Source organism: Meles meles, chromosome 10 (assembly GCF_922984935.1).
Source record: "Meles meles chromosome 10, mMelMel3.1 paternal haplotype, whole genome shotgun sequence".
NCBI lineage: Eukaryota > Metazoa > Chordata > Mammalia > Carnivora > Mustelidae > Meles > Meles meles.
Window position 1 is genome coordinate 58,010,051 of NC_060075.1, and position 25,583 is coordinate 58,035,633.

General features: G+C 33.4%; 1 protein-coding gene across 6 annotated transcripts in view; it reads left to right on the forward strand.

Moving 5' to 3' along the window:
* The window catches only part of SNX13 (sorting nexin 13), a 129,566-nt gene extending 104,386 nt beyond the window's left edge, over window positions 1–25,180 (forward strand). For 3 of the 6 annotated variants that reach the window (XM_046020526.1, XM_046020531.1, XM_046020530.1), the window contains 9 exons: window positions 620–792; window positions 5,923–6,030; window positions 7,920–8,030; window positions 11,911–12,072; window positions 13,609–13,680; window positions 16,114–16,259; window positions 16,503–16,571; window positions 18,252–18,364; window positions 21,667–25,180. In XM_046020526.1, the coding sequence (XP_045876482.1) occupies window positions 620–792; window positions 5,923–6,030; window positions 7,920–8,030; window positions 11,911–12,072; window positions 13,609–13,680; window positions 16,114–16,259; window positions 16,503–16,571; window positions 18,252–18,364; window positions 21,667–21,914 (1,202 nt within the window). In that variant the 3' untranslated portion in view covers window positions 21,915–25,180. Of the gene's footprint in view, window positions 1–619; window positions 793–5,922; window positions 6,031–7,919; window positions 8,031–11,910; window positions 12,073–13,608; window positions 13,681–16,113; window positions 16,260–16,502; window positions 16,603–18,251; window positions 18,365–21,666 lie in introns of all 6 variants that reach the window. The other 3 variants (XR_006820495.1, XM_046020528.1, XM_046020529.1) reach the window with 3 other exon arrangements.
* The last annotated feature ends 403 nt before the right edge of the window (window positions 25,181–25,583 follow it).

The following is a 25,583-nucleotide window of genomic DNA, read 5'->3' on the forward strand; positions in this document are numbered from 1 at the left end:
CTTCCCTGCTCCCTCTGCCTGACTCTCTGCCTACTTGTGATTTCTCTTTCTTTGTAGAATTAAAAAAAAAAAAAAGAAACAAACAACAAAACAATGAAACAAAAAACAATGAAAAAAAAAACAATGAATTACACTTGTAAGTTTTTGAATATTATAAACAATGAAGGGACTTGTCGAAAGACTGCATAAAATCTTATTCCTTGGCTTTTGCTTTCTGTTTAGTTGAAGAGATTTTAATTGAAATACAGCTGAATGGTGAAGGCTACTATGAAAGATTATTTTGTTTCTGTTACTTTTCCTCTATTTAAAGAATAATACCATAATAGGTAGTAGTGTGGTATTGTAACTAAGAATATGTACAAGCTCTTGAGGAAGAGAGTCTAAATTAGATATCACTGTGTGGTTGGTAGTGTCATCATAAACTTATGATGGAGTTATTGTGTATAAAATCTTATCAATGTGAGTACAGAGGATGGGAATCTATCCTTTGGTGACATCCTTTTGTCTCAGTCTGTCATTTCAAATTCTTCTTCATTTCATGTTCTTTTGTTTGTTTTTGTTCTTCATCTTCCTACTTTTTGTGTGTTTTGTTCCTCTTCATTTTGTTTTAAATGACTAGTATATGCTGACTATGACCCATATGCTGTGGCAGGCGTTTGTAATGATCATGGCAAGACATATGCATTATATGCTATCACTGTACACCGACGCAATCTTAACAGTGAGGAGATGTGGAAAACCTATCGTCGTTATAGTGACTTTCATGACTTCCATATGAGGATCACTGAACAGGTAATGAGGTTTTTAAAGTTTGTATGCTTTACATTGTTTCCTGATTTTGATGTTTGATTCTAAATAGTTCTGAGGATACTGACCAAAACAAAAGTAAGGTAAGCATTTTTGTGTAATCACTATAATGCCAGAACTATTACAAGCATTTAGGCAATAAACCAATCTTTAACCATTTCCAAGCATTGTAGACCAGTGACAAAATATCAGTGGTCTACCTTGGAAAATTAAAATGAATGTATATTTCTGAGTGTGTGTGTATATTGCTTTGCAGATGTGTTTGGGTTTGGTTTAAAATAGGGAGGATCACTATATGGCACTTTGTGTTTTCGGCAGTATAATTCAGAGCTCTAGTTATTATAAATGGCATCCTTATCCCCACAGTGTAACAGTTAAGACCTTGATCCATCAAGTTGTTTTATAAACCACAACCTAAATTAAGTTTAACAGTAACCAAATAATGTTTTTAATTCTTACTAAATAGAACCCTTTTGTTATATAGAAGTATATAGACCCTTAAAGATAACATATGCAAACAAATTATTTCTGTTTTACTTTTTTATTAAATACTTTTTTTTCTTTACTTTAACTTTGAAAAAGTAGATCATCACCAGATGAATTGGAATATGTGATCTGTAAAATTTATTTTAACTTTTGAAAATCTTTTATTTCATTCAAGGTCTTTAAATATGCAACTGTATTAATCCAGTAAAAATAATAATTAATAGTGACATTTGAATGGACAGAAGCTCTGAAATGACATTGTATTATTTGACTAATCAGAAAATACCTTTTTCAGTTAAGATAGTGGAAAAAATATGGTTGATACCATGATAATCTTATTGAAGTATTCTGTGAATAGAGTGAGATAAAGGATTAATGGCTTAAAAGTGGTTAAAAACAGATTAGTATTGGCTCCAGAACTCCAGAAGCCCATATAAAAAAGACTATTTTGAGGGCACCTGGATAGCTCAGTTGGTTAAGCAACTGCATTTGGCTCGGGTCATGATCCCGCAGTCCTGGGATTGAGTCCTGCAAGTCCTGGGATTGAGGCCCACATCAGGTTCCCAGCTTCATGGGAGTCTGCTTCTCCCTCTAACCTTCTCCCATCTCATGCTCTCTCTCTCTCTGTTTCTCTCTCTCCCTCTCAAATAAATAAAAAATAAAATCTTCAAAAAAAAAAAAAAGTAAAAGACTTTTCTGAATTATATTCACAAGGAAATAAATAACTTTAGACATGCCTGTTCTGTTTTTGTTGTTGAATAGATCAGCATGTTTCTTGATTTGTTTCTTCATGTTTAGCTTGATTTTTTGCAGAGGTGAAAGAATTTTCTGTGCCACATTGAAGAAATAACTGCTTGAATTTTTAAAATATTGCCTTTTTATATGCTAAATTCTCATAGCTTGTATATCTTTCTCCCCATCCTCACACTTTAATCAAAAAAGACAAACTTTAAGATAATTTGAATTGCTAAGAAGTAGTTCTATTTACTTCCAAATCAATGGGAAGTTGGTATAATGTGAAATTGTCTAGGAAAGTAAATATCATGTTTACATATTGACAAATATAAGTGAAGAACACAATTTAAAAGCACTTTATTAATAGAACAGTTCAGAGAGAAATTTTGTTTTGAATATAGCATCAAAAATTAAATGAAATTAATAAAGTGAATTCATTTTTGAGAGGGCTCAGTACAGGCACAGTGCTTTTGACTTTGTGTTTCCTATCAAGTTCTGTAGCTTGTGATTACTTAAGTGTTTAGATTGCTCACAGAGCTTATGAATTTAAAAAAGGAAAGTTTGTGAGTGAAAATGTAGCTTTAAGCAAAATGCTAAGTAAGCATTTGTAAATAAAACTCAGGCTATTTGCCTTTTAGCTCTGCTTTACCTGTATTTTGAAATTTAAATCTCATAAAATAGCAGAAGAAAAATGCAGTGACTCAATAGTAATGCATTGGTTGGTAACAGTACAACTGTTGACACAAGTGACACAAGTTTCCCTCCATAGAGCTCTTGAAGTGTTAACGTTTTTTAAAAACAGGTTTTGTTTATTTAACTTTGTGATGTAAACTTTTTCCAGTCTAAATATATGAAATCATTTATGCTCTTTAAAGATTTTTTAGCCTCATTTGATATTTTATGGATAAAGATTTGTAAAAGTGAAAGAAAATAATTAAAAAATTTAAATGTGACATTATTTTAGAAATCACCTGAACTACGCATTTATTTGTTTAACAAATATGTATGAAGTTTTTTCTCTGGCTTGGTACTGTTCTCATGCTGGGGATATAACAGTGAACAAGACAGACCAAGTCCTTGCTTCCAGGAGCTTATATTCTGGTAGAACACTGTGCATTACTGTTATATTGGGGCAATTATATATTAGCGCTGATAAAATAGTAGTGATTTAGAAAATATAAAGTATGCACTAAGGTGCATACACATACCTGGCTATGTGCCTGGTTTATATGTGCCTGGCTGTAAACCAATTTTGAATCCTTCTAACATAAAATTTTCGGCATGCTTTTTGAATTTCCAGTAGTGCCTTAGGAATCTAAACCTGACATATTTAGTGTAGAAAGATAAAATCTTTGAGTTTGGAATGTCTATGATTTATATATAATATTTGAGTTCTTTGCGAACATGAAATACTCTTTGTTTTAATTTATGTTAGTTCTTATGTTCAGGTAAATTTCTAATTTTTTTTACATGCTTTAAAAAAAATTTCTAGAGCTTTTGGCAGAGGGAATTATATTATCCTTTCAAGGAATAGGCTACCTTTTACTTGTACTTATAAAATCTTTAAAATACCAAGCTTGTGGGGCGCCTGGGTGGCTCAGTGGATTAAGCCGCTGCCTTCGGCTCAGGTCATGATCTCAGGGTCCTGGGATCGAGCCCCGCATCGGGCTCTCTGCTCCGCGGGGAGCCTGCTTCCTCCTCTCTCTCTGCCTGCCTCTCTGCCTACTTGTGATCTCTGTCTCTGTCAAATAAATAAATAAAATCTTTAAAAAAAAAATAAAATACCAAGCTTGTAATGAGTTTAATATAGAGTATAAATTTCACCATTTTTTCCTTTCATAGTAACAGTATTTGAGAAAACTGTCAGTCATTTATGCTTCTGTTACAGATAATTTTAAAAGGAGTTTGATAATCTAGGCTGTAAGAAGATAACTTTTTTGACATTTAATTTTTTTAATTAACAAAGTTTAATATTTTAAAGTTTCTGAAATAAATTGTTGGTTTTATTACAAACTGCTATTTTCCTTTGATGTGTTAATTTGCTAGCGCTACCATAACAAAATATCACAGACTGAGTGGGTTAAACAATAAAAATAATTTTCTTTCAATTCAGGAACGTGTAAGTCCAAGATCAAGGTATTGGTGAATTTGGTTTCTCCTGAGCCATCTCTGCTTAGCTTTCCCTGTGGATGCCCTTCTCTCTTTGGCTTCACATGGCCTTTTCTTTGTGTGCTCACATCCTTGGTGTCTTTGTGTGTTCAGATTTCCTCCTCTCATAAGGATACCAGTCAGATTAGATAAGGGCCCACTCTGGGGGCTTTTGTCTTAATTAATCCCCTCTCTACAGGATGTATCCACAAATACAGCTTCATTCTGAAGTACTAGAGGTTAAGGATTCAACATATGATGTTGGAGCAATACCTTTCAGTCCATAACATCTTTGTATTAGCAGAATAAAGAATGTATTCTGTAAAGTTAAGTCAGGAGTTTAAGATGATATAGAAAAGTAATATTCCAACAAATTAAATAACTTTAGGACACCTTGAAAAAAATAATTTATTTCCATAAGGTAGGATTCTTTTTTAATTAATTCATAAAACCAGGAACTCTCCACTGGACATTTGATATTCAGTGAAGGCCCATTCTAATACTTTTGTGAGCAACCAAATTTGTGAATATCGCTACAGCATAACATTTTCCCTGTAAATTGCAACTATCCTTTTTTGTTTTTCTTGCCTTTGCTGAGGCAAAAGAACTGCCTTTACCTTTCACGTGTAATATACATTGAATTTATTCACATTATAGCTCCAGGCAACCATTGAATTTGCTATTCTGTTTAATAATTTTTCAGAATCTTCCAGTTTGGAGATGAAAATTAACCTACGCCTTTTCATTCATTTCCTCTTTAATCTGTGCACCAGGAATGAATTTTCTTTACAGAGCCATTATTGTTGATGTTTTTAAACACAGGATGGTTTTAGAAAGCTTGTTTCAGTTTAGGATGTGTATCACATGGGAAAAACAGGAAGGCTGCTTGAAGTTTCAGTTACTAGGCTTTCAGCCAGCCACAGTCACTAGCTAAATGACTATTAGTAGCTGGTGTAGTTAAAACCTGTGTTTTAGCAGGGTACAGCACATTACTATATATGTGGACCTTTGAAGGTACATCCAAATGTTAAGTCTGTAAATACTAGACCTAGAGCATATAGACTTACTTGGTGTTTGTGGCCTTACAAAGATGCAAAATATACTAATGGCTTTTAGGGTTTTTTCCCTTAATAATCTCTGAGTTTATTTTTCTTATGTTTCGTGGGTGAAGAAATGTCAATGTTGTACTATATTGTTTATATGCAGAGTTGTAATAAAACTGTAATCTCTATTTTGAAATTTGCTTTTTCTGTTTTTAATGATTAGCTGTTACAATGATTAACTGATTGATAGTCATCAATATTAAAAAAGATTTCCTTTTTAGATTTCTTAAGCCAGGAACTCATGGGCCTTTGATCATTAAAAATATATTTGCTAATACTTTGTTCATTAAAAAGATATTTGCTAATACTTTATTCACAAGTCAAAGTGTTAAGGAAAATATTTTAAAGCCTTTTACTGTTGATAAATTTGAACAAAATTAAGAGTATTAAAATGAAACCCCATGTGGACATCATCCTTGTTTACCAGTTATACATATTTGTCATTCTTGATTGAAAACACTCCTTTATAAATAAGTAGCATTAGAACTATGTTTGGAAATACTCTGATTTTTGATTAATATAATAAAATATATTACAAAATAATCTATTAACGATGCTTTTGATATATAGAGGAATTATTTCTTGGAAAATGCTTTTCTATTTTTGTAAAAACTAAAATTATTGAATGTATTTTATCTTCTAGTTTGAAAATCTGTCAAACATATTGAAGCTTCCTGGTAAAAAGACTTTTAATAATATGGATAGAGATTTTTTAGAAAAAAGAAAAAAGGATTTAAATGCATATTTGCAGGTAAATCCATGTTTGTTATTACCCATAGATTTTTGTTTTAATATATCATACAGATACAGTAGATTTCTTTATTAAGGAATGTTTTAATATAATAGTGGGATAGTAACCACACTTCGTTAGCATGTCACATCTGTTCAGTAATTTATGAGTATTCTCTGTTTATTGACTAACTTAAAGGGACACTCAGTGCTAGGGATTTTGTCACTTCAGGTTTAGATGAAAACACACACACAGGTACACATATCACAGATACACATATCTCTTCCACATCACGTAAAGTCTAGGTGTTTTATGGTACACTAAACAGATAAATGTTTCCAATTCGGTAGGTAGTAGCTCTTCACGGCGTATCCAAAGCTAGCAGATTTTCATTTCCTGATAAAGGCTTCCTATGGGCCACAATGAGTCTAAGACTTTTAAATTACAGGATAATTCAAAAGAAGAATAGATCCGGGGTGCCTGGGTGGCTCAGTGGGTTAAAGCCTTTGCCTTCAGCTCAGGTCATGATCCCAGGGTCCTGGGATCGAGCCCCACATCGGGCTCTCTGCTCCGCGGGGAGCCTGCTTCCTCCTCTCTCTCTGCCTGCCTCTCTGCCTAGTTGTGATTTCTCTCTGTCAATTAAATAAAATATTAAAAATAAATAAATAAATAAATAAATAAAAGAAGAATAGATCCAAGGGACTGTTTCTTACGTGTAGTATCCTAGGTATGTAGATTTCTGCTGTGGAATAACAAAACTTGACCCGCAAAGTAATTATTCCAGGAAAAACTTTGTTTTAGACCTGCGTACCCAGATGCCAGATATAATAATAATATCAATTTATAGTTTTTTATACTAATGAATGATTTGTAAAGGTTTTTCATCTTGTAGACCTGGCTTTAGCCCAGGTATATAATATTCCATTATTTAGCCCCCCACCCCCACTCCACCCTCTTAGGGGTCAGCAAATTGCAGAGTACAGACCAAATCTAGTTCACCATATGTTTTATTGAGTTTGGGAACACAGCCATCCATTTAGTTTATTAGTACCTAGTATAGTTATTACATTTTGCTATAGCAGAGTTGAGTAGTTTCAGCAAAGACTCAGTGGACTACAAAACTTTAGAGTTAGGATGTGAATAACATAACAGTTGAGTGGATCTTCATTGTATAATCTATAAAACCTGAAAATGGACTGTAGTAGTCTCCACCTTACCTGTGGTTTTGCTTTCTGTGGTTTTACTTACCCACAGTCAGCCATGGCCATGGTCCAGAAGCAAGTGATTGTCCTTCTGATAAATTGTCGGGTCAGTAGTGGTCTGTTGCTGTGTCACAATGCATATGTCATTCACCTCACCTCATCTAATTACGTAGGCATTTTATCTCTTATCATCACAAAAAGGGTGAATACAGAACAGTAAGATATTTTGAGAGAGAGAACACATTCACAGAATATTGCATGTACTTTTATTATAGCATATTGTTATAATTGTTCTATTATTGTTGTTAATCCCTTATGTCCCTAATTTATAAATGAAACTTCATCACAGGTATGTATGTGTAGGAAAAACCAGTATATGTAGGGTTCGATACTATCTTTGTTTTCAGGAATCCACTGGGTGGGGGTGGTTTGGAATATATCCCCCCAGAAAGGGGACTACTGTAGCAAATACATTTGGACAACTGTCACATTAGATGCACTGAAAGTCAAAAAAGCAGCTGGGAAGAATATACACCAAACTGTTAATGGTTGTAGAATTATTGATGACTTTATTTATAAACTGTGTAATTTTTTTTAAATACAAAATTAAAATTCTGTACATGCTTAATTTTCTAGCAGATAAAACTACAGATGGGAGTGAATTTCCAATACCATATCTATGTAAGTTTTTTTTTCCCCCCCCATTAGTTACTTTTAACTCCTGAAATGATGAAAGCATCACCAGCTTTGGCTCACTATGTGTATGATTTCCTTGAGAACAAAGCCTACAGTAAAGGAAAAGGAGATTTTGCTCGCAAGGTAAGCAGACCATTGCATTGGTTTTCTTTATAGATCTCTTTTCGTACATTTTTTTGGAAAGATTTTACTTCCTTGAGAGAGAGTGTGTATATGAGAGAGAGAGAGAATAGAGGGAGAGGGAGAAGCAGACTGCCTGCTGAGCAGGGAGCCTGACATGGTACTCCATTCCAGAACCCCAAGATTATGACTTGAGCCAAAGGCCAAAGCCACCCAGATGCCCGTTCATACATTTTTTTTAAATAAAAGAAAATAAATTTATATTTGTATCTTTTAAAACCATAAAAGTTTATTAAATGCTTCTTGGCTTGTTTCTCTTCTATAGTTATTAAGTCTACTATTGATAAGCAGATCTAATAAGTATAAACTCCTATTTTTACGTGTAGATTAAAATCTAACAGGAGCTTAAAAGAAAGAAAAAAGAATTTTTGAAGTAATGCAGTGAGGAAGATTTGCCTAAGATAAGTCACAAGCTTTCCAGTAACTTGAGAAGGAGCTATTTCTTACTGGGAGGAAAGGTCTTTTACTTGAAGTGTGAATAAGAAAAATGTTAAATAGGTTATGTTCCTGAAAGTATTTATGCCCCTTGAGTGAAACCTTTGTTACTTAAAATTTCTTTAGGGATATAGGTCCTAAACTTGGAATTAGGTGGTAGATTAAGAAAATAAATGACAGAGTGCTCAAATTGGGCAGGATAGTTTAATGAGTGAGAACACAGACTTTGGAATTAGTCTTTGGTTTAAAAAAAAAATCCGTGCTCTGCCATTTATTAGGTGTGACCTGCAACATGTTACTTCATCTTTTGGTCCTTTAGTTTTCCCAAGAAATGAAGATATTAATCCTCATTTTACAGCATTGTACAAATTAAATGTAATAGTCCGTGTATGGCAGCACCTGGCACTTCCATTAACTCAGAATAAATGTTGCCTCCTAGTAGTAGTGGCAGTAATAGCAGGAGCAGTAACATCAGTTGGGAGGGCTGGGTGGATAGTGTGTAGGAACTCTGTATATTTTTGTAACTTTTCAAAAGTCTAAGATTATTTCAAAATGAAAATTAAATACAAAAAGTGACTTCCCTGCCACTCCCCCGCGAAAAGACTAATTGAAAAAAAAGTATTAAGGAATTGGTATAAAATAAGTAAGAATTAACTTACTGGTACAGAGTAAGAACGAACTAAACATAAGAGCTTTGTATGATTACTCTAGGGTTTTAGATTTTTAACATCTGAGTTAACATGTTTAAGTGGAGGGTTTTAATAACAAGTTCCATATTATGTGCCTCATAATGGTGGGAGGACAGTGTGGTGGTATTTTCTTTGTATTCCATGATTGAAATGATTGAGTTTAAATTTCAACTCTAAATGCTTTGTCAATAGAGATGCCTTCTAGTGTTCCATCTTTTTGATATTTACATTGTGTTCTCTCAAGATTGTATCAATTTTAAGATAAACTAATAAATCAGTAACAACTTTTTTGAGGTAAATGTTAACGTCGAATGTACAGTTTCTTTTTGTCGACTATAGTAGTTGTGTGTGTGTAAAGTACATATATGCTTTATATATACAAACAGCTGTATATTGCTTTTTAAAAATATTACCACTGGAATCTAGATTTCCTTCTGAATCTTTCTGGATGTGCATAGTAATATATGTTTTTTGTAAATCATATTGGTTATTACCAAGGTCATCTTGACCTCTTTTAGATTGGCAAAATAATTTCTATGCACATCAAGAATTTTCAGCTACATTTCCTTTTTGGCTAAATTATAATTTAATATTTTTTCTTAATTATGTTTCACTGGATATTAAATAGGTATTAGAGAAATCATCTGCAAATATTTTATCAGTGGTTATCAGAGCTTGATAATACTTTATAGTATATTAACCTGGTCACATGATTTGTCTAGCCTTTCAAAATATATGGGCAATTACGGGGAAGAGTAACTAACAGTCTTCCTTTATTCACAATTTCTTTCTATCCAATTTTATATCATGATGTGAGGCATTTTTTTAAGCTATACATAAGACCTAAATTTAAGTTAAAATTACATTGTGTTGTTACTGATACACATAATTAAAGTGATAAGGGAAAACATCTTTGGTAAGTCAGGGCAAGTGTACACTTATGCTGGTGATGCATAATTCATTCCTCTGCTTGGTAATTTACAATTTTTTTTTGTTTTGTTTTAAGCACATGTTTTAAGAAAAATCTTGTTTGTGGAAATCTTGTCATATAGTATGGACTCTGTCTTTATGCTTCTGAAATTCTGCTTTTTTTAGGATTAGGCAACAGAATCACCTGTAGAGGTTTTTTCATCCCTCTAGTTCACCCATTCCCTGTCCTTAGTACATATGCTTGGGCTTTACCCTCAGAAATGGACAAGCAAACAAAGTACAAGAAGGAAAAGGAAAAGAAATGGATTCTGTAGGTCTAGGATAGTGCACAGGCAACTATTTATAATTATTAACCAATTAATGATACAGATTTAGGTTCTGTTATTTTAAAAGATCAGTGAGAGTTTAGCCCCATGTCTAGTGTGAGGCTACACACACACACACACACACACACACACGTAATTTTACACACAAGTGCACATGCACACACTGAGATAGCTTCATCTTTTTAACTTTTTTATCTCTGTATCTGTGTACCAGCAGCAGTTTTTCAGACCCTTCGTCATCCTTGTTTTTGTCCTTTGGATCTCCTCTGAATTCTTCTGTTCTGGCAATGTCCCTTCTAAATGTTGCATATTCCATCAAGGATACCTAGAGCTCTATTGACTCAGCTTAATCAAAGAGTAACTAAAACTCCCAGTTATTTTACAGCTATCTTCAAATTCACTTGTTTTTTATTATAGTACTTATTTAACCTTATTTCTAGTTTTTGTTAATGGAAACCATGAAACCATATTAGAGTGAAGTTTTATCTACTTGGTACCATCTCTTAACATTATGCTATGTTTCTGAAATAGTGGAGTTCAGTTTCTTTTACTTTTTTTTCTTTTTTCTTTTTTTTTTTTGGCAGGGAACATAATTTGTTTCTGCATTAGTTCTTATGAGACTCATACTTTCTGGAACATATTCTTGTAGTTTTTTATGACTGATTTTGTGTTCCTTTTTTTCTTTGTTTCTGTCTATTAAAATTCTCAGAGTTCCATATGCAGACTATTTTGATTTCTAGATGTTTCTCCCTTTCTTAATGGAAATTATCTGACATTTGTGCAGTCAGAATGTCAATTTTAATGCTTCCTATCCCTCTGGAGATTATTCCTTTTTATATTTCTGATGATATTTCTTTTTATAGTTTTTCTGTTCTTACTAAAGGATTCCACAGTCCTTCTGTAGATTCTGAGCATGTAAGCAAAAAGTTATTTAAAACAATGAGTTTTAGTTGTTAGTTACTTGAGATTTCTGCTTATTTTATCTGCATGTTTATTTTTCAGTGTCTCCTCAAAATACTTACGTTATTACTGCCTTGCATTGTAGCAGAAATATGTTACGGCTAATAACATTTGCACCAATTTATGTTTTAGAAAATGTTTTGCTTTTTAAATCTTATTTGTTTAACTTATTTCTTCAATAAGGCAGGCAAACCTTATAATCGCTAGCAGTATATTTTATTTTTATATAAGCTAAAGGTTATATTTTCTAGCAATAGCCTTATTACCTCAGTTTTTTAATCATTCGTTTATGTGTGAAGATACAATTTTAAGACAAGACATTTTGAAGACTGTAGTTGTGTACTTTCAAAATGCAGTGAGGTATTATAGACTAGAAAATTACTCCATTTTTCATGTGTGTTGCACTCTGTATTTTCCCAGGCTTCTCAGTTAAATAACAGGTCTGATACATTGAAGTCATGGTGTAATATCTTTTCCTCTTAGATGGACACTTTTGTAAATCCACTTCGAAATTCTATGAGGAATGTTTCAAATGCAGTTAAATCCCTTCCTGATAGCTTGGCAGAGGGAATGACTAAAATGTCAGACAACATGGGCAAAATGTCAGAAAGATTAGGTCAAGACATAAAGCAATCATTTTTCAAGGTAAGAAGATGTTTTCAGTAATATCTACAGCAAACTATTTTTAAGTCAACTAAGATTTATTGAGCTTCTGCTTTAGATTTATCTTATTTCTTTTTAGAAGTCCAAAGCTCTCTAGACACAGTCTTATAAAGAATAAAAAAACTAAAGAGAATGAATTCTTAACAGAAATGGATCCTATAAAATTGAGTCACTCCTCAGGCTTTGCTGTGGTAGAATTTTGAAAGCCAGTTAACATAACAAACATCCTTTGTACTGTTATATTCTGTTATGCCATTTTTATTTTATAATGCCGTTTAATTTTAAAACAAAAGCAAGTGCTGTTGGGCAAATTGGCTATACTAGTATTCATCAGGAAACATAAAAACTATTATCTCCTGCTTCACCTGACCAAGTGGCTAGGAGATCAAAGGGAGGAAAAGTCACAATCATCCGCCTCTCCGGCCATCCTTTACTTGGATATACAAGTGAGTGATATAGAAGAGTTTTCATAGGAAACCTTTTCATTACATAGCAAATACAGGTAGCAGACCAAGTAGTTTGTTACTTTCTGATTTACACTTTCTAAAATTTTGACCTATTTGTTTAAAATTATAATCAAGACTATAAAAGAAAACCTGTACTGTTAAGAGTTTTCTATGTTAGGTTGTTTGAAGAGGAAATGTAAAAGTGTATGGGTGTGTGTGTGTATATATATATATAAATATATAGAATACAAGTTACATATATAACAATATAAATATATAAAAATACACACACAGAGAATTTCCATAAGAGACAATGCCTAAAATAATGTGTGTATAATCCATACTTCTCTACTTATTCTCATACTTTCTCTGATGCTTTATCTTTGATTCTAATCATGGGGAGTACATTAACACTGAAAGTGAGGATTTTGCAATATGCCAGTTCTGCCGATAACCATTCATATGACTTTGTACAGAAGCAGCTGAGCTTTTCCTGGTTCCTTTTTCCTTAACAGCAACATGATGGAGTTATAATAGGTGATCTTGATGGTCGTTGCTGTGCTTTCATATGATTATCAGCTAACACTGGTCTCTCCATTTTCCTCATAACTTATATTATCTAAAACAGGTTAATTAGTATCTTAAGTCTATTAACTTACTGTCAAGCTCCTTATGGTAAAATAAAGAAGATTGGAATTCTGTTCTCTGGCTGTGCTACTATCTTTTGGTTTTTAAATCATTTAACTTTTCTTAGATTTAAGTTCTTCAAAAGTATAGGGGTTTGACTAAGTAAGCTCCCCTTCCAACTCAAAAGTCCATTTTTTTAAGGAAAAAAATCTTTTGGTAATGAGGTAATCACACTTTAACATTGGGTTTCTAATTGTAGATTGTTAATACTTTTTAATACTATATAAACTTTGTTTATGTCATTCTAAACATCAAATTAAATGCTGTTATTATGCTTTTTACTCATTTTGATTTATTATTGTATTGTGTTCTTTCACTGTCTGCTATAGTGTGTTTATTTTGTTCTGTTTTTTTTTTTGTTTTGTTTTGTTTTTTTAAATGTTAGGTGCCTCCTTTAATTCCGAAGACTGACTCAGATCCTGAACATTGTCGGGTCTCAGCTCAGCTTGACGATACTGTGAGTTAATTTTGTTTTTGGTAGTATTCAACTGTAATTGAAATCATACTTGGTAGAGCTTTTTAACTGTTCAATGAAGTATAATATGTGTAACTATTATTATATACCTATGTGTATATATGTGTTAAGTTTGATGAATTCTTACAAACTGAACGTGTCCATGTAATCAGCACTCGTAGCAAGAAACAGAATGTAACCAATACCCCAGAAAGCCCCTAATGCTCTCTTCCTGTCACTATCCTCTCCCCCACCAAGGATAATCACTATCCTGACTTCTACCCTGCTTTTATACTTTATATAAATCAAACTGTAAGGTATGTATTCCTTTAAATTTGGCTTTTTTTTTTTTTTTTTTTTGCTGAACATGTGATACTTTTCCATGTTGTTTTGTGTGATTGTAGTTCCTTCATTCTTGTGGACTTATAGTACTCTGTTTTGTAAATATAGTATAATTTATTAGTTTTAATATGAATAGTACTGTGAACATTCTGGTACATGTCTTTTGATTAAAAAAATAAGTATACATTTCTGTTGGGTCTGTACCCAGGAATGGAATTTTTTGGTTAGAAGGTATTCTTCATAAATTCAGTTTTAAGAGATACTATCAAGTAGTTTTCCAAAGTGTTTGTGCTGCTTACACTGCTGCCAGCAATGCATGAGAATTTTAATGCTCCATAGCCTGCCAATAGTTAATATGTTATGTCTTTTAAATTTTAGCCAGTCTGGTTGTATCTCATGTGGATTTCCTTTTCTCCTAACTGTGGAAATGTTGAACCTCTCCATATGTTTGTCGGCCATTTGGGTGTCTTGTCTCGTGTCTCTAGCTCTTTCCTCTATTTTTCTGTTGGCTTGGCTGTCTTTGTCTTTTTCAGTTAACAAGAGTGCTTTTATATAATCTGAATAGTGGTTCTTTGTCAGATAAAAGTATTTGTGCATTGTGAATATCTTCTAGTTGGTGTGCTTTTGTGCAAAGTATATAAATAATCTGCCTACTACAAGGTCACAAAGATCACCTGTGATTTTCTTTAAAAATCTTTTTTGTTTTATCATGCCGAAATTTGGATTTCCCATTTATCTAGGATTGATTTTTGTGTATGGAGTGAGTGCAGTTGACCCAAGCACCATTTACTGAGAAGGCCCCCATTTCCCAAGTGTACTGTTTCTCCCTTGTCACAAATTAGGTTATCATATTTGGGTCTGGGTTTTGTATACTGTTCTATTAGGCAGTTTTTTTAAAAGTTATAATTATCTCCCTTCGGTTTTTCATTGACTTTCTTATAATAAACTATTAAACAAAGATAATATGTTATTTCCTTTTTAAGGAATATTTTAGAATGTTTTATTATGAGTTATGCTGTTATAACATCCATAACATCATAATTATCATGTTGCACCAAACTAATGAATACACTTGGTCATAAAATTGAGCAGTATTTATTTTGCCTCTGGAGGGAACTTGATCTCTGCCCTGCCGTGCCAGACCCCTCACCAACCCCAGCCACTCCTTGTTTGGTTTACGTGTGAGTTTTCAATATGTGAAAGGGAAGGTACACTAAGAAAATCAGTTTTTACAGTATGACAATGAAAAATAAAAAACTCATGCTGTTTTCTTAAGATTTAAATTACAACATGGATGAAGAAATGATTGGAAAGAATATTTTATTGATGAGAGAATTATAAAATTACTGGCAATTATATGCAGTTTTATTGTATTTCTAAATTTGTTTTGCTTTATATATATATTTTTTACATCAAAGCCTTCTAGTTGTCTTTTTTTACCTTTTTATTTTTTTTGCTCTTCTAGTTATCTTTAATTTTTTATATTATTAATTGAATATTCCCATATAAAAGTGTACACATTTTTACTTGTTAAAAGTTAAAGGAAAATTTCAAAAGTATAGTGAAATATCCCCTTTGTAATAACTTAGCTATATACTGGATTTTATTTTAGCTTCTTTTTTTCTGAAAATACCTAAGTATGTACAATGCAGTAACCAAGCAAAACATGTTATTCTGTGTAGATTGTGTTTTGTTCTATTAAGTAAGGAGAAATGTTGAGAATATTTTGTTCTTTTCAAAAAGATGCTCCAGAAAATCGGCAAACGAGGCCAGCATTTGCCCTATCAAAGCAGTACAGACTCTACTAAAAGTAAAAGAACCAAATTATTTTTTCCTAAGACATCATAGATCCACTTTGAGAAGTTTTTTCACTACTACTTTGGAACTGTAGGGTTGTGAAATTCTTCATTCTTGCAGAATGACTGTTAAAAACATATGTTTTTAAAATTAGAATGGAATGTTAGGTTATGAAGACTATAGTATAATTTGTTCTCTGATCTCTGAAGTTGAGTACCAATCATTTTGTGAAAGCCACTCATAGTAGATAAGTAACTCAAATAAATGTTAATTTCATTTCTTTCCATACTTTTTCAGGTGGATGACAATATTCCACTTAGGGTAATGCTGCTTCTTATGGATGAAGTATTCGACTTAAAAGAGAGAAATCAGTGGTTGCGAAGGAATATCAAAAACCTACTTCAGCAGCTTATTAGAGCCACATATGGTGATACTATTAATAGGTATCAATTCTTTTTTTATCCCTTAGAGCTGTTCTTGCTTAGCTTTTAAACGTTTCCTTCTAGAAGTAGATTGTTCAACTTTTATGGGAGAATTTTCTTCTCTGGGCCTTTTAAGATCATTAAAACAGTCTGTTGCTTTCACAGGTAATTTACATACAGATTAAATTCCTTCATGAAAGGAGTGCTTATTTTACACACCTTCTAAAATTTTGACCCTACTTATTTAAATTTCTTCACTTTCAGAAAAATAGTTGACCATGTTGATTGGATGACCTCACCTGAGCAAGTAGCCGACTTAGTGAAACGTTTCAGGTATATCTTAAGACACAGTCACTTCTTTCAGGTAGTACAGAGTTTAGCATTGTTATCATTAATTAACCTTGACTGCTTTTCTTTTCTTCCTGACCATAAAGTTGGTTTTAATCATCATTGATGAGCGAAAAGACCTGTAAGAATTATAAAAAACATTTGTTCCCTGGGCCTTTTGATCTTTTTTTCTTTAAAACCAGAATAGAAAAGTATAAAAGTATAATCTTTAAGATGTTCACATTTTACTACAGTAATGTGGCTTTAAAGTTATTGAAATCCTTGATTTTAAATGAAAACTAAAAAAAAAAAGTCTCTGCCTATGGACTAATTATTATAACTGTTCGAACCTCTGAAAAGAACACAAATTAAGAGCAGTGATACTCCAATTCATATGTTCATCCTACAAAAATATTCTGAACCCCTTCTCTCTGTGTAGTGTTTTGCCAGTCACCAGGGACTGAGATAAAATGCAGTCCCTTCAAGGAAAGCACAGCATAATCAAGAAATAAAACCTCTTTTTTTCTAAAAGTGAAAGATAAACAAGGCTTAAATATTCATGGTATCATGTACTTTGAAGTAACAGAAACAAGAAAGGAGCTATCGATAGTGAACATTATTTGCTTGGCACTGTGCCAACTACTTTATGCATACTTTCTGATTTTACCCTATTTTATGAGATAGGGATTGGTCTCCATTTTGTTATGTGGAAACTGAGGACTGAGAAGTTGAGTGGCTTATCCAAAACCTCACATGCTGGAAAGTGAGGAACAACAGTTTAATCTGAAGCTGAGTTTCTCTCCACTATACAGTACTATTGCCAAAAGTCAGACCACCTGTCCTGGCATGTACATTCTATTTCAGGGCCAGTGAATGATGTTTGGTTTACTGTGGAGTGGTGATTCTCAGTCTTGGCTGTATGTTGGAATCACTTGGGGAGCTTTAAAAAGTACTGATGCTTGGGTCCCATCGCAACAGTCTGACTTAATCAGTAGAAGGCCTGAACATGAAGATTTTTTAAAGCTCCCAGGTTTTTCTAATGTTCAGTCAAAGTTAAGAACAACTGTTCTGGGAAGTCTCTCTCCCTCAGACCAAATTCCCAGGTGGAACTTTAGTTAGTGTGTTCTGTTCTTGCCTTTGACCTGTGAATTGGAGAACTGGAATCAAGCAAGCTGTGGAAGTGAAGGAGAATAGGACATATATGTGAGAGGAATGTTGTAATCATTTTAATTGGAAGTTGTGGGTGCAGGATTTGTTTTGTATTGGCTTAATTTTATAAGGGAACTGAGGAAGATTAACTCTAAGATATCCAAATTCAGGATATTGTGGGGTTGTATTTGATCAGATGTTCAATCTCGTTGAGATCAGAGGCGTACTTGAGTTTAAATGGCTGTGATGTAATCATCTATATATATGCCATTTTGCTATCTTTTTCATTTGTTAGTGTTTGTAAGGTATTCCAGGGCAGAATTCATCTGTACTTTTATTATGTATATCCTTTCATACCTAAAATTAAACCCTGCTCTTAGTTACTCTTTGTTGAATGTCATACCTCTATAAAATTTCAGAAATGTTTCCAGTTTCTATTTACATTCGTGTTTTCTGTAGAAAATTGGAACAATTTTACTGACTTACATCATTAGAAAATGTAAATTTTTACAAAATTTATTTAATTTTCTTAAATAGAGATGCCTTTTGGCCAAATGGCATTTTAGCAGAGACTGTTCCATGCAGAGATAAAGCTATTCGAATGAGAACAAGAGTTGCAGGAAAAACTAAATTACTTTCAATTATGCCAGGTGAGTGAACAGGTTTGGTAAAAATCTTATTACTTTGTAGTTCTTCAGAATTTTTGGCATTAAGCATGCTGGTTTAGTTGCCTACTGATTTTAGTAACTACCATTTAATGGCTGACCATGTATCAGGCACTGTTGCTACGCAGTTCTCATATATTCTTCATTCTCATAACAGTATTAAGAACTTAGGCGCTATTAACATGACAGCTTTGTATGTGAGCAAATAGAAGCTCAAAGAGGTTAAGTAAGCCACCCCAGGTTTCAAGCTAGGAAGCGACTGTTGGGCTTCTGCTCCACGCTGAGCTACTTGAAAGCCACTGCTTTCAATCATGAAAAGAAAAGTGGTGCTTTTAACCACTTCATTTGCTACCTTGAACCATTTTGAGAATAAAGTTGATGATAAAATATGTGACAGAAGAATAAAAGAACAATGAAGTGTTAGGTTTTTAGGAAGTGTATTTGTTCTACTTCAGAGAACATACTCTTTGAAAGAATCCCTTTATGTAGAAACAACTAATTGGTCCATTATTAATCTCAATTAAGACATGATTTCAAAGAAAATACACTTAAGTGGCATTCTTTTGGTCTAATTTGAATTATTTCTTGAGAAGACTGCTATCTTACTTAGACTTACTTTGTCCCCCTTTCAACTTCTCTCAGTAAGAAGTCCTCTATAATATGAAAAGCAATTTTGTGTGGCTGGGTAGTTGTTTGGTCCCTTCTTTAGTTATGAATATCTTTGAAAATACTTAGCTATCTCTTTTCCACATTTTAATTATGAATATAGAGTAGAAAAGGAATATTTAAGAAGTTCATTAATGTCATTTAGTATCTATTTCTTTTTCTATAATTTTGTTTTTCTTACAACTCTATTTTCCTCATAGATTTTAAAATCTCTCTTCTGTCAGTTAAGTTGGGAATTTGCCACATGGCTATTAGTTCTGTCCTACAGACTATACTACTGCATTTGGAGAAAGAAATCAAATCATAGAAATATCATTTTAGAAAAATAAAAATAAATGACAACTTAAGATTAAGTATTATTTAATATACTGTTAGCATAAACCAGATGGTGCTATAGACTGATTTATATAGCTGAAAGAAACTAATGCATTTATTCAGTAAATATTTACTGAGAGTGTGTTATGTGCAAGACACTTTCCTTGCACTAATCTTTGCCTTCTTGGAGCTTACATTCTATTAGGGAAACACAGAAGGCAGACAAATAAAGATCAGTATGTTAGCTATTATTGCAGGAAGAGGGAGGTGTCAGGTGAGGTGCAGTTGTGTGAGAAGGGGACACTTGTGTGAAGACTTAAAGGAAATGAGGCTAACTATAAAGGTATATATGTTTATATTGCATAATACCTTTCCTGCTTTGAGTAAATTCATAAGCCATTTGCTTTAAATTAACATAGTACTCCTAGGTAGAAACAAATCTTTTGGAAGTTGGGTGTGGTTTTGGTGTTTGTTTGTTTTTTTTGGTAAAGATTTTATTTATTTATTTGAGAGACAGAGATCACAAGTAGGCAGAGAGAGAGGGGAAGCAGGCTCCCCGCTGAGCAGAGAGCCCGAAGTGGGGCTCAATCCCAGGACCCTGGGATTATGACCTGAGCCGAAGGCAGAGGTTTTAACCCACTGAGCCACCCAGATGCCCCACATGTTTCTTTTAAAAGCAGTTAAATAGTATCTACTGCTGGTGGAGCCCTGATTATAAATAATTAAGGATAGTCCTGCATGTGTGCTCTTCAGAGATCTGTTAGAACTTCATGTCGTCACCTAGGAGTAAACTCCACACTTGGGCTCACTCTGATAGCTATAGCACTTGTTTTTGTTCTTCTCTCTACTTTCTTTTAAAAGAATCTTAAAATTTAAAGCTAATCTCTAGTGCCCCCTTTTTTGAACCTGCTTTGTTTTTCCCACTAGTTCTCATTTGCTTGTTGTTCTCTCTCCCGAAGCGAATCCGTCATCTGTTGGTGCCTGTCAAACCTGCCTAGGTAGCAAAGTCTCCTTCATTCATCTCTTCCTTGAAGGGAACCTGTCTTGATTATATACCATGTGGAATTCTCCTCTCTAAACATCTTTATACTTGGGATATTTGAGTGGCACTGTTACTATTGCAAACTTTTTCTCATTTTATTTATTTTTTCAGTGTAACAGTATTCATTCTTTTTGCACAACACCCAGTGCTCCATGCAAAACGTGCCCTCCCCATTACCCACCACCTGTTCCCCCAACCTCCCACCCCTGACCCTTCAAAACCCTCAGGTTGCCCCAACCTCCCACCCCTGACCCTTCAAAACCCTCAGGTTGTTTTTCAGAGTCCATAGTCTCTTATGGTTCGCCTCCCCTCCCCAATGTCCATAGCCCGCTCCCCCTCTCCCAATCCCACCTCCCCCCAGCAACCCCCAGTTTGTTTTGTGAGATTAAGAGTCATTTATGGTTTGTCTCCCTCCCAATCCCATCTTGTATCATTTACTCTTCTCCTATCCCCCTACCCCCCCCATGTTGCTTCTCCATGTCCTCATATCAGGGAGATCATATGATAGTTGTCTTTCTCCGATTGACTTATTTCACTAAGCATGATACGCTCTAGTTCCATCCACGTCGTCGCAAATGGCATGATTTCATTTCTTTTGATGGCTGCATAGTATTCCATTGTGTATATATACCACATCTTCTTTATCCATTCATCTGTTGATGGACATCTAGGTTCTTTCCATAGTCTGGCTATTGTAGACATTGCTGCTATAAACATTCGGGTACACGTGCCCCTTCGGATCACTATGGCAAACTTTTTGAGATCATTAGTCACCTTTCATGCATCATTTCCTTACAGTATTTCTCACTGAGCATTAGACACATAAAACTATTTGTATAATGTTTTAGCCTTTGCAGATTCCTTTTCACATTTGTTCATTAAAGCTCTCCAAATTCTTAGTTATAAGGGCTTGGTTAATATAAATCTCCATTTTACAGATAAGGAAACAAACTCAGGGTGGGTAAATATCATATAGGTATTAAGGGACAGGATTGTAACTCTAATTTGGGGTTTCAGAGTCTAGATCCTGCTTCTTTTTCCTGTGCTATCTCATCCCCAGTATCTGTTATCACATAAGTGGATGGATGCATGCAGACATGGACATTTTAATCTCAGAATGCATAGGTGCGACACATGAACTGAGTATCTCCTATTTATTCCCCTGCTGTGTACTTCCCATACTTTAAACTTAGAGCATAGTTTAGGCCTTGTGTTTCCTTTATATGAGTAATGAATGATATTTATTTGTCCCCTCTTCATTTAGATGAACTGAAGCACATTATCGGGGCTGAGACAACACGGAAAGGTATTCTTCGTGTTTTTGAAATGTTTCAGCACAACCAGTTAAATAGGAGAATGGTTTATGTCTTCTTGGAAGGCTTTTTGGAAACCTTATTTCCACAGTATAAATTTCGTGAACTTTTCAACAAACTGCATTCACGGTCAAAGCAGATACAGAAATATAAACAGAAACTTCAAACTACTCAAGCGCCTTCTTTACAGAAAAGGTGACACTCCAGTCTCTGAAGCTGGTGTTCATTTTGTCCAGGACTAATAATATGGACAGATCTTCTGGGGCTTAACTCATACACTGTCATATTGCACCAGTCTTTTACTGTCTCAAAATAGATTATTAATACATCCATTAGACTGTGGTTCTTCTCATCTTCATCTATAATCCAGCCACTACCAAGAGAGATTTCTGTGTCTTAAATGATTTGGTGCATATCTTTGCAACATTGAGATGATACTGCCCCCTTCTCAAGCAAGAATGATGTTGGTCTCTTCCATTTCAAACTAATCAGCATTCTCCAGCAATGACACAGTGCCAGAGTGTATACGTGAGAGCTGAGAAAAGCACAAAACAGTGGTTCACAGATAAACTGGCTAATTTGTTTGGGAGACTGAGCAATGTATGATCTGGAGGGATTTTTTTTTTTTTGCATAATAATTTCATAGATCTTTATCAGAATTTTGATATAATGTGGATTAGCCAGGTGAATGATCTTTGGAACATCTGCTTCAGGTCTGGGGAAAGTGACAGGATGCCCTTAAAGTATGAAGTAACCTTTTATCCTAATTACAGTTTTGTGACATAAAATAAAACCAATCAAAACCAGTATTTGATTGGATTTGTTATTCATTCGTATAAAACAAATTTTAATTGATTCTTACGTGCTTTGGGCTCTATTTTGCTCTTATGGTACTCAATCATAAGTTTTCTTTTGGTATTCTGTGTGCAAAAAGAAGCATATAGTGGCGATCTCACTTAAGTTTCAAAATTATTACTGTTTTCTTTAAGAGATTACTGATTATACAATAGGGAGTATAATCTCGAAAGAACTGCCAAATACATTCTGTTATTTTAAAAACATGGAAATTTTAAAACAGCACTATTGAAAGTTGCAATGTGACCATTTTAAATTGTGTGATCTAGACATACCTTAGGTGATTGCAAAAGTAGCAAATCAAAGGATTAAATGAGCTTATTAGTCATATGTAAACAGACAAATTCCTAATTCTATTACTGTGTATATATATGAAAATAAATAATGAAAGCAGAACTATAATATTTTTTAAAATATGCTTTATTTATATTTTGCATAATGTAAAATTCTACTAAATAAAGCAAGTTGGCAAAACCCCTGGTGTATACATTTAAGTCCCTGAAATAATTTTATACCAACAACAACAAATTACCTTTTCCAGTTCTGGAGCCTCTGCATTTCTTATAGTTTTCTCATTCTCTGTTTGTCCATCTTGGAAATCTTCATATCCCTTGTATGCAGGATTTCTGCATAGTTTTAAATACTTACATTGACTAAGGGTTTGAATATGTCAGCATTTTTTGTTTTAAAAATATTTAACACTACAACCTTAAAATAGTGAAGCTACTTATCAGACCACTGAGCCAAGACCCTGGTATTAAAAGAACGTCTGGGTGCTTAAGATAAAGGGATAGAGGATAGGTATCCCAGTTATTTGGGAGCTTTAAGATTGGAACAAGATGTTCCTGTCTTGTTTTCACTGAGATCCTGCTTAGAAAGTGAAGCCTCATAACAGAATAAAGCCTTCCTTTAAAGCTTTATAGTAATAATCATATTTATTAATAATGCTGTTGTGCATACTCAGAGTATGCGCCTTTCAGTACATGTTGCATGTCTAAAGAATTACAAAAATGAAACCCCTTTCATTGCAACCTGCAAATGAGAAAATATCCTTATTGACTCTGGTGGAAGAAATAATATTTTTTCTTTCCAGTGTGTCTCCCTGCCATGATCCCTCCCCAGGCCCCAGGCTTTGAAGGTGAGGATTTGTGAAACGTCTGTAGGAAGCATCAGCATGGCCATAAGTGCAATGATTTTCAAATATACCCTTGCCCATTTCAAGTATATTTTTGACATAAATAAGTCTAAGAGTAAACAAGAATTCATTTAAGAGCCTAGTGTGTACATATGAAAAGCATTTCTAGATAATGTGAGGAATGCTGGCCATCAACCAGGGGAAGAAAGAAAGGTCCTGCAAAATAGCAACTTTTCATAACAGCCCTGCAAGGTAACTGCAATCATACCAAAAACTATATGAGTAAATGGGTTTTTAAAATAATTTTTGTTTAAAGAGTTTATATTTCAAAAGCAGAAATATCAAATGGTAGTCTATGTAAACAGCTGTGCATCTTCTCTGCACATCTGTGTTTTACATCAGAGAGAGCTGTGGTCATGCTAAAATTAGAGATACTTTTTGAATGACTTGGTTAAGCTGTGTGTAAAATATTTAATTCATAAGTCAAGTACAGTGTATTATGTTTAATAAAGTTATTACATTTAATGCATTCGTTGCATATATAAATACATACCTGAAGAGGCTTTAAGTCTTCTGATATTTGATTTTTTGAATGTGTTTTTAAGTCAGTGGTGCCTTCAGGCAAGAACCTTCAAAATTAATCATTCTTTGGGTTTTCTGATTTTTTCAGGTAACATATAAACTATTTAGAAACCATCACTACTAACAACAGTTCATTCACCTAAAAATTGATTGTATGATTTAAATATAGTGCTTAGCTGGGCATTTCCTCTGATTAGGGTATTCTGAATAGTTGCTGAAAAAATTGTGCCATTGACCAATGGATGCACTTGGTTAGCCTTAATTTTTTTTAAAGAAAAAAATTAAAAACTTTCTTGAGTATTTCTGTTAGCTCAGTTTAAGTTTGTGCTGCTGGTGTTTGGAAAAAAACAGTTAAGTGCTACCAGAAAGTGTATCAATTTTTAAAAAATGAAGAACAATATAAATTTCACAATCTAAAACTTTAATTTTGTGCAATATTTTCATTTAATGCATGTGTATTTGAGTAATTGTAAAATAAATGAATTTTTAATGTTTTGAGATCTAGTTTAAACTGTCTTCTTAACCCAACAACTTACATTCCGTTGTTGCTGCATCCTTTTATTTAAGGACTTGTTTTAAAAGTCTTTTTTTGTCACTCCTTGTAAAATTCTTTTGTTAATAGTAAATTTTGCTTATAGGAGCATGGCTCCTGTATTACAAGGGAAAAATATAAAGAGCACATCTTAGAATTATAGTTGTTAAAAGATAACTTGTGCATATCATTGTACAGTAAATGTCAACTGTGTGCCTAACTATTCTGTCAATACTTTCCTTTAACAAAGAAGAAACAATCAGAATGTCAGTTATTTTTATTGAACTAAAAAGATTAAAATTTTTATTTGGTTTGCGTTATGTTCTGTCCATTAGAAAATACTAATAAAGTATTAACAAACCTTTTTGTTGAATTTATTTAGTAGTGATGTATTCTTATTACTTGAAAAAGTGCTTGCTCAATGGTCTTATTTTTAGCATCTGTATGTATTTTCCTTTCTTTTCATTTTAGAAATCAAGCAATTTAAGTTCCATTTCGATAGAAGACCTGTTGAGTGATTACTGACAACTTCTTGAATTTAATTTTTCTATTTATGGGGCAAGTAATGTACGACCACAATGTTATAGAAACTTCATACTTACCTATCACACAAAATTATGAAGTCATTTTCCCATAGAGGGAAAGAGCTATAATAAATAGTCCATTGACAGTTTTTATTTGATGCTATTTTTAATTCATAGTCTGCCTGATATTTTAGATGTTTTAGTTCTAAAGGCAATAGATTCAGTACTCACAATGTGGCT